General features: G+C 42.6%; 1 protein-coding gene across 1 annotated transcript in view; it reads left to right on the top strand.

The window, feature by feature from the left end:
- The window catches only part of IUM83_15309 (major facilitator superfamily), a gene marked incomplete at both ends in the record, with an annotated part of 43874 nt that extends 33626 nt beyond the window's left edge, over positions 1-10248 (top strand). The window contains one exon of the mRNA XM_067940113.1: positions 10161-10248. Within this exon, the coding sequence (XP_067794416.1) occupies positions 10161-10248 (88 nt within the window). The remainder of the gene's footprint in view (positions 1-10160) is intronic.
- Between the last annotated feature and the right edge of the window lie 382 nt (positions 10249-10630).

Here is a 10630-nt window from a genome sequence, read left to right on the forward strand (position 1 = left end):
CAACTGCTAGTCAGCCTAATATTACGGCTCTTGGTACTCTTATCTCGCTTGCAATTGTTAAAATATCACGAATGGAGGCATAGCTGGAGCATATTATCCATCCTGGGGAATTAATGGAATCCAGCACAACTCATTGGCGACAACCTACAACATTAAGTCGTCAGGCACCTTCCCGAGCTCTGTAGTTACGAGCTGTGCACAGCCTACTATTGGTGGTTTTTCATCAACAACCGTTACAAATGCTGCCACTGAATATATCGATAATAGCCCCGCTCCTGGTACTAGTATGACGATTACTAATGAATACAGCTTATGGATTAATGCTGGGAAAGTACTACTTGGAGATACAACAGCTTCGAGTAGTACCACTACTGGAGCTCTAGTTATTTCTGGTGGTCTTGGAATAGGAGGATCATTCAATCTAGCCGGATCCATTGCTGGGGCAACCACTATTGGAGCATCTGGCATTGTTACTTTGAGTAATAATACATTCTCATCAAGTCCTAATTTTGGAGCTATTGTCGTATCAGGAGGAGTTGGAGCGCGTAATCTATTTGTAGGGCTTTCTACTACTTTGGGATCATGGACAATTCAGGAACCGCAAATAGCTACGTTAGGGCAAACGTATACTAATAACTCAACGGCTGCTTCTGGCATAGCTGCATCTGCTGTAATGAATAGTTTTGCTGCTTGCACTATCGCTGCAAGTAATACTGGCGTTACTGTTACTAGAGCAGCCAGCGTATATATAGCCGATGCTCCATCGGCCGGAACCAATATCACTCTAACCAACAAGCATGCTCTCTGGATCAATTCTGGTAGCACTTATATGAGTGGAGCTATTGCTGCTACAAGTCAGGCTACAGGTACGCTCGTGGTGGGAGGAGGTATCGGCTGCGGCGGCGGTATTTGGTGTAATCTAACTCAAGCTGTATCAGGCGTAATAATCTATCCTACTCGAGCGGCGACTCAATCCGCATTTGCTACGACTGTGTCCGATGGATTGCAATGGCTAGATGGTAGTTTCACAATTGTTCAAGACTGGTATGGAAGCAACGCAACACCAGTGCGAGGAGTTATCGAAATTAATAACGGTAGTAAGAGTACTTCAAGCAATTCTTTGTATATTAGAACCTTTACAAACAATGATTTTAGAGTAGAAACCAATGATCAAACTAATATTACTATTCAAGCAACCACGGGAAGAGTAGGCATAGGTACTACGACGCCTCTATATGGATTATACGTGGGAATAACAGTTTCAACCACTATAGACGCAGGTAGCACTGGTGTAGCTTACTTCAAGCAATCTGGAGGCTTGATTAGCACGACAGGTCCTATAAGTAGTGTACCAATCGCGATAGCCTGCGCAGGAAGCATGCTGAGTAGTACAGCCTACTACACGTATTCAGACCGTCACCTAAAGCACTGTTTTGAACCAGTGGAGGACTCTGTATGTGATGGATTGCTCCAAATTGAGCCTTGTATGTTTAAATACAAAACCGACTGGAAGGACACTCCTATGCACCTCGGATACTGTGCTCAGGAAATGCTGAAGGCAGGCCTCTACCATTGTATCAACTACGTTTTAAATCCAGATTTACACGTCGAGGATGCAACAGTCTGGAAGGTCTTCAGATGACTGTTGACTATGGCAAGGTCTCCTGTCTCCTTCATAAGCTGGTTTTGAGACAGCAGGCTGAGTTGGAGATTCTTAAAGCGGATCGAGCCGATGTGTATGCACGTCTTGATGAGTTAAAAGAGCCGACGAAGAGCCTTAAGGAAGAGACCAACGAAGTTGGTCGATCGAGCCCGTTCAGGGCTCTCTCCGCACTTGGCGGAGTCGCGAGGCAAGGGTGTCCGTAGGACCCCTGAGGGATCTTCGATCTTCTCCCCCACCATCGTGAAGTCGCTCCGGGCGGGGCGTTAGCCCGCGCCAAAAAAACGTTGCTTCAATGACTTCATAGTGCAAAGGTCTTGACCGATCGCTTCGTTTTTTATAAGCCCAAACGCCTGGTCCAGCCTTAGATTCTGACTTCTCCCATGAGTGATCAAAGATCGCAGGGCCTCTTCGAGGACCCTCATCGCCAGTAGCATCAGTTTGAGTGGATACAACTTTCTTCGCCGAATATGGCTTGTCAGATGCCCACACGGCAGGTCGATCGCTTGATGGAACCTCCTTGACGAGCAGATCCTTCGTGATAGCCTTCAGCTCAGCAATATTTTGATCAGCATTTAGGTTATAGAGCCCTCCGCTGTTGGAAATATTTCGTGGGTCGAGTACTAACATTGCTATAGTAGTCGCGTGATAATCGATTTGAATTCAGAATCAGAAATCAATCGATTGCTGTACATATCCACACATACTACCTTGAGTTGCTTTAGAATCGATGGATTTGTATTGCCAAGCATCAGTTCTCCCTTGAGCTTATCGTTTTCCATCCGAAGCGACTCGAGCGGGTCCTCAAGATGCTGATCAAAGTTGTATTGAAGATGGGTCATCTCAAGTATCTCTTTGAATAGCTTCTTATCATCAATAGATAGATGATCATACTTCTCCTAACTGATATCGTTTCTAAATACCAGATCCTTTATCATCGTCTGTAGAGAATCACTGATCTCACGCATCGGACCAACCGTTCTGCGATTTGGCTGAACGATGGTCAGCGTCCTCTTGTCAAGATCTGGCAATCTGATAAATTTAGAACCAAGCTTGCGATAAACATATGCTGATGGAGTCGCTTTGCATTGAATGTCATTCAGGTTGTAAGTCCTACCTTTACGCTCAACACCTTTCAATGGCGCGACACCTGCCCCTTGTAGTCCGCGACCTTTCAGCCCACTTGCCCGTTCAACCTTAGCAAGTGCTGAAGCTGGTATTAACGTATCATTATCGCCCATTTGATCATTTTCTCGCTGCTGCTGAAGCTTAGATTGGTAAGCACGAGATTTGATTGAATATGCTGTTTTGGTAGCTTTTACCGCTGCGCTTAACGATCTTACTGCGTCTTTATCAGCCTTTGATTCCGACTTCTTAAAATCGTGTATATTCTTCTCCAAGCGGCTGTGAGCTTCTCCATATTCTTGAAAAGCAGATTCTGCGTCATCGTGTAGCTCTCGAAGGGTCTCATCGCCATAAGCTTCATGTCCAAGTGGCGTTTTGATATCAGCAGCGTTGCTGAAGATGACTTCTCGTAGCAACTTTAGATTATCATTGAGGATTTTTTCTATATTTCGATTTCCGGTATCATCAACATATTTCCCACAGTCTTCTAGCTCAGTTAGTAAGGATTGGAATGTGTCCATCCATCGAATATTTTTCATCAAATGCGACATTGCGTCGCCTTTCACAGGCTTATGCTGAGCGTTTCTAAAATATAGGGGTTTGTTATGAGTTGGCTCACCTAGGTAGTAAGTCGGGTGGATCTTCGAACTTTTATCCGAATTAACAATCGGACATAATCTTACTATTATCTTCACTTGATTATCAGCAAGCTTCCTGTAATAATCCGTGAGCATGGTTTTAGCTTCAAGTTCTGGGATAGCAAGCTCTTTGTCCATGTATTCATCTTTACCGGTTTTAATTCCGGGTCGTTCATCGATGAGATCATCTGCTAATTCATACGGTTTAGCAAAATTCTCGTTAGCCATCTCAGTATTTGATACTAAGCTAAGTCCTTTCTTCTTGACAATGGTCAAGAACCGTTCGAGCGTAGCAGACCAATTTACATTTTTTTGCACAGCGGGGTGATGCTTGCTAGAATCTATACCAAACACGAAGATCCTAAAATGGCTGTCAATCCATAGATATCCACCCAAATACACTTTACCATCTCTAAGAATAGGAGTTATGCGTTTTTGTATGTTGCTAGCCTCTAGCATAGCTTTATTCTCAATGATAAACCATGTCAGCTTGTATTTAGCCTCATCATCATCGAGTTTTGTCGAAGTCGATTTATTTAAATATTTTAATGTAAGCCGTGGATTTTTTAGCGCTTTATCGAGATCTTCATTATCATCTTCGCCCCTTCTCTTTCTTTCTGATCGCGGTTGGGGATGCCGACGTTGTTGGCCGATCGAACGCTCTTCGAGCGTTCTCTTATCTTCAGCGCGCATGGCACCAAGTTCATCAATCGAATTGCTTTCACCATCGTAGAGAATATCTCGTATTTTAGCCTCGGTAGCGATCCAATCGATTGAGCCATAACTTTTAAAAATTTTGTCACTCTTTAACGATCGAAGAGATCCATTTTCCCGAATGACACGTTTTCTATCGTCTTTACCATCCTTCTTAACTGGGTTGATTCTAATGGTCGCCCAGTTTGGATTAGCTTTGTAGAATGCTTCAATTTCTTGATGCAACTTGATCTTCATGGTCTCGAATGACCGCGGTTGCTGAGGTCTCGATCCATGCATCAGCGGTATCAGGTTTAACACCGGCCGATCTATCCATCACATTTGGCTTAGCTGTAGACCCCATATGTGCTATAGATGGTTTAGCAACTACTTCAGCGTCAGTCATGTCTGGTCAGGCGGTAGTTTCAGCATCAACCATAATAGGCACTTTCAGTAGATCAGTATTGATTCCAACCGATAATAACTCAGGTATTTTCTGGGAGGATTTTAGTGAATCATCTTGATTTTCAGTTGCTACTGAAGGCTTTTTTAAATCACCATCTCCAGCTTGATCATTCGAGTCCTGAGTGGCCCGCTTGTCAATTGCGATGGTTTTGCTTGCGTCCGATGTCCATGATGCTTCCGCATACATGCGGCGAGCTTCATCTTTCTGTCTGACGCGAAGCTTGGTTCGTTCGAGTAGATCGATACGCTTTTGCTCACGCTGTGCAAGAGATGTGAAATTGGGGAACATTGTCGATTGCTATATGTGATAATTGATATTTATTTCCGGAATTTTGACTTATATTGGAGGGAATCTGGTAAATCACGAAGGTGGGGTCGCCTCGCGACTCCACCAAGTGCGGAGCTGTAAGGCTCATCGTCCGGTGAGTCCCATAGTCGCATTGTGAATGTATGAACGGTCGCATTGCGCCTCTGTAGCAATGATATGTAAGCGGCTTGACACTCATCGATAGGTAGTCCGAACAATTCTTCGACTTCCGTTTTGAACTTAGGATCACAACAAATGAATCGATAAGTTCGATTAGAGTCGAGTTGCTGTAGGTGATATTTGATAAAGTCAAGTCGATAGACATCGTTTAGCAACGAACTCATATGATTTAGCTTATCGCTGTAGAACCGCATCCGCTGATGCATTTTCTTCAGTTCCTTGCGATACATGATTATTTTATGATCCTTACTATGCTGTGAGCAATATCCGCAAGGGAGAGACTCTCTAGAGCATGGTTTATTGGAAAGGGTGATAGCGTTGCAAGGCATAGAGCAGAGCTTAGATAGCTTGATATAATCGAGATATTATGTATGTATATAGTATAGTCAAGAAAAATGGACAGAGTATATTGACTACGATCCGTTAGCCTCTCATGTATATGACAATAGCGAGGTTGCTGAAGAGACTGAGAAGCTTATAAATAAGAAAAAACATAAGCATAAGCCTATTGATCAAGGCGCGAACATGGGCAGAGGCTGGGGGCCATATCATAGTATTGAAATACCGAAACTAAGACAGGCGAAGATGCCTGATTTAGCTTCGATTACTCTCTGAGAAAAGCTGTCGCTTCGCACTTGTGCGTTGCGGCTGCGCCTACACGCCCGGCGTGAAGTAAGTTTGTTCCAGTTTACTCCTTCGATTCTTATTGATCAATCTAAGGTTGTCTTGACTCTCCCAGGTAGGTTCATCATATCCCTTCCACTTGACTAAGTACTTGAGCTTGCCAGATGGCATTTTTTTATGCTTCAATAGTCGCTCAGCTTCATAGATCTGTCCATTTTCGAATGGTGCGTCAGTAGGTTTTGAATTGAATAGTTTGATATCGTTGGGGCTCTTATAGAGGGTATGTCCGTTTTTGGATCGAATCTGAACACGATATCCATCGATACCAACGATCTCATAGACGGTATTGCTCCATCGAGCGTTTTCCTTATCAAATACACCTTTAGATAGACGATAGAGTACTGTAGATTTGATTGGTAGATTTCCTTCTACCTTTTCAATTAACTCACGATTATGATCAAGATCTTTTTCTATGGTTGAGCCTTTGGCTTGATTTGGGGTCATTTTGATAGAACTATGTCAAGTGTTATTATATCCACTTACAACGTCGCTAAGTAGTTTCTCGGTGATAGGCTGATTAATTTTAAGTAATCGCATCTTCAACGTTCGATTGAAACGTTCAATCTTACCCATTTTTGCGTGATCGCCAGTATCGTTATTGTAGTGTGTGATCTGTCGCGCTTTGAGGAATGCCTGAAGCTTACGATTGAGGAACTCCTTACCATTATCCGACGTTAATACATGAACCCTCTCTTCCTTAACAAATTGCTTGATTCCACCTAATACTGCGATAGCTCCTTTGTTTTTGAGGGTCTTCGCGAAACCCAGTCGAGAGTTGATATTGATAGCTGCTAATATTGGAATCTTGTGCCAAAACGCAAGATCCATTTGCCATGAATTCGGGTCGTGAGAGGTGATTTTAAAGTTGTCGTAGGTATCCTTTAAGCGGATAGATGAATCTCTTTCCTTAGCTTTCCTAAATAAGGCTTTTGCCGATATGAAACCAGTGGCTGGATCACAGTATAACCCCTCAAGTAGATCATCCACAGCTTTATATTATACGATTAAAAAAATTGCAAATGTTTCCCCTTAGATATTTAAAGGAACGGTAGAAATACCATCCGACAGTACTTGTCGCTTGTCGTAGTAGTAAGAAAGCGCTGTCTTTGTCTGAGAGTAGGTAATGATTGAATTAGTCTCTTTGCGAATGCGGAATCCAGTGTTATTTCCCTCGAAAGTGAATTGTTGTCCCTTGACAACGGCTTCAAAGTTGTCAGAGCACAGAACATTTGCATTCTTCGATTTTTGCACACCCTTAGCTGATAGCTTGATCTTCTCCTTATCAGTCTTATCATCGATTTGTCCACTCAGGTAGCAGATGTAGTTTTTGGACGATAGACTGACCATAGCATTGCAACGAAATTCCTCCTTGAAAAGACCTGGCGTTCTTCGATCGAAAGCAGCATTCTCCTTGGTATCGTCTCTTGGGAACCATTCATACTTATGTTTGTTGAAATGGTCAAGAAGCTCAGGCTTGATGAGATTTGGGAAAGGATTATCATTACTAAAGGCAATATATCCACTATCGGTATCCATCTCCTGCTACTGGAAGTCAAATCTATCGAAGTAAAAGTCGATGCAATCGTAGTAAAATTGTAGCATACGTAGCTTAGCTAACTGATATATGGCAATAGAAATATGGATAGTATTGGTAAGCTTGATTCGTCGTTTATGCTTAACTAACTCAACAGTCCCATTGGAAAACTCCGTTTTTGATAGGTGTGTGAAATGCTCGATAGACTGCTTAATTTGCTTCTCATCATTCAAGAATTTAATTTCCTTTTGCTTGCTCATATCCATGCCAGAGCGACCGAAAGCAGCATTACCGACAAGCTTCATCATATCAGCAATCATAGCTTTGCTACCATCAACATCACCTTCTCGCCGTGCAGCAGACACCTGCTCCATGAATGACTTGAAGGGTCGATGACTGTGAGCCTTGATGAAGCTATACGTCTTAGTAATAACTAATCCATGCTCCAGATACCACTTGAGAAGAGGTGTATAGATGAGGATTTGCTTGCCAAAGTAGCTCCCAATAAACTTGCGCCCTGCTTTAGCCATGTTCTTACCTCGTGTTTGATTGTAGTCAAACATATGCTGACCAATGACTTCAGCTGTCGGCTCGATCTCAATATTCTTGAAAATGGGGGTCATCTCACTAAAATAGTCTTTTAAGTGGTCTGGAGTTTCTATATCGCATTCAAGAAAACCAAAAATCTTATCGTCTTTGATATCGTCAATGATCGTTTCGTAGGCGTCAATAGTAGTCAATCGTCCGCAAGGCATCTCATTGCCTAGACACCACAGGTATAGAGCGTTAGCATCGTATCCAATAACCTTCGTACACTTTTTACCACCAGGGCCACGAAGTTTCGCCTCATTACGCGTTGCATAGCGATTGAAGATGATTTATGGTCCGCCGGCGATATTGGCCTTCATTTTGTAAGAGATGTCTGACTCTTCCTTATCGATAGAGAATACCAATCGATTGGAATTGTAATCGAGTAGCTTCTTGTATCTGAAAGCCCTAATATCCATGTCCTTGCGTGCGACGTTGCATTCAATGCAAGTAATCATGACATTGTCATCGATATGCCCGAGCTTATTATTGATACGATCGACTGAAACAATCTCTTCATTTAGCTTGCAATAGCATAGGGCACAGAGATACATCTGCTTCTTCATTACCTTAGCTATGTGATCTTTCGTCATATCGAATTCACGTTTAGCGTCCTTGGCTTGAGCGATATAGCCTTGGAAACGCTTCGCAGGGAAGACGAATGATTCAGCCGGCTTCTTAGGCGGAAATTTGAGCTCACTCATTGTAGTCTGATACATGACCTTTTCGCTCAAGCCTGGCAGAGAGACACCATCACAGAACATATCCAAATCGAAACGCTTGAGTAGCTCACAATGCTTTTCGAATGCCATCACGAATGGGGCAACGTCGAGGTTGTTATACCAGATGAGAAGGTCCTTGATGGTCTTCATTCCATAATGCCCCAAAACGAACTGTAGGCGAGCATAGTCCTTATCCTTGATATTGATCTTGCGCAATTTGCTGTAGAAAGCTGATTTAGGTGGAAGTTCAGTCTCATTGAGAACATCATAACTGGTGGTGTATTCGTATGGGAAAACACCTTTAGTCATATCACAGACACAACGAATGCTATCAACACATTTACAGCCACCGAGATAAGTTGTGAGATACGTATCAACAGATGTTCCTGCTGGAACATAGTTGATGATATCGAGAAACTTATAATCGTCAGTCGATATGGCCATGTAGCCACCATTTTTGATGACCTTATCGACACGGCCTAAGACTTCAAACAAATCGGTTTTGATCATATTGATATCATAGCTCCCACTGTTGAAACCGAGAACGGGATCTTTCTTAAGAATACCCAATAGATGCTTAGTTTTCTTATTGATGAAGCAGTCGCAGGAACAATCAACGAATTCGGCCAAATTCGAAAACATTCCGGGTTTGATCCAACGGTGCAGATCCTTACTGAAGAATGTGTCGGTAAGTTCTTCGCCTGGAATCATAGTCATGCCAAGCGAATCCATTAGAGTGGTAATCAGTTTCTCGTACTTGCTGACGTTGTAAGCAAATATTTTGTCCCTAACCACTTTGATGTAGCACATCATATCAATAACAAGCTGCTTCGGGTCAGAATTGACAAAGCACTTAACCTCCCGTGTCAAGCTGTCGCAAACGCTTGCTGAAACAGGAGCGTGTTCATTGAAGAATTGAGTTTTAGCTTCCTTATCGAAGTCTTGAGGTGCTAAAATGGTTTCAAGATCGAATACGATGAAATGATCAATGTAATGATTTACATTCTTCACTTTATAAGACTTCAGAAGCGACTTAATGGTGTTAACGTTAGGTTGATAGATCTTAGGGGCCTTAACAAATGATCCGATATTGATCTTATCACACTTACACTTGCTGTGCTCCCTCAATCTGATGCAGTTATCAAACGTCATCTTGCAATCGGGACAAACATATCGAGACTGGACCTTGTCTGGGCTTGTAATATAGTCTGCGTGACTAGCGTGAGATAAGATATTGATCGTATCATCGAACTTACCGTCAGTAGGGCGAAAGTTCTCAACAGCTCCTGTCTCTTCATCGTATGTATACACATTAATGTTGAGATTGAAGCACTTCTCAAGGTTATCAAACTCAAGGAGGTCTATAGGCTTAAAGTTCTTATAGAGACTGAGAGAGTATTCAAAACCCTTGAACTCACAGTATTTCTTGAAGGCAGCTTTGAACTGGGTCTGAATTTTCTTGAGTCCTTCTTATCCGAGAAATGATATGCAAGGCAATGGAATACGCACTTGTTGTTAGTCTTCGTGAAATTAACGATATATTTATGTTTCTTAATGAATTCAGGTACGAGAGCATCGCTGTCTCCAAGAGCATGATCGCGGTAATCGATTTGAATCAGAAAGCCCGAGATAGCTTTGAGCTTGACACCTGACTTCGGATATTTAAGTCCGTCGGCCAGCTCACGGGTTCTAATATCCGAAACAATTTTTCTAGCATCAGCACGGCTATTGACGGTGAATGGCCTGTCATACACCGCCGTGTTAGCAATGTTTGGATAGAAGTAAAATTCTTCATCATTGACTGGGTCATAAAGCGTATAACCCAGTGCGATGTTGATCTTATAAGCCTTAGGCTGATTTAGAAGCACGTTTTCGAGTTTATCATAGAATTCACTCGTTGGGATGTATTCATAGAAGTGTCTCTCACCATATTTCTCCTTCTTGAAAATGTATTGCGTGTCGAGTTTGTAGTCGGGTGAAAGTTGTTTCGTGAGCTCATCGATCGAGACATTGTATTGCTTGGCAATAAGCTTC

The sequence above is a fragment of the Phytophthora cinnamomi genome (genome assembly GCF_018691715.1).
Source record: "Phytophthora cinnamomi strain GKB4 chromosome Unknown Contig24, whole genome shotgun sequence".
NCBI classification, from domain to species: Eukaryota; Oomycota; class Peronosporomycetes; order Peronosporales; family Peronosporaceae; genus Phytophthora; species Phytophthora cinnamomi.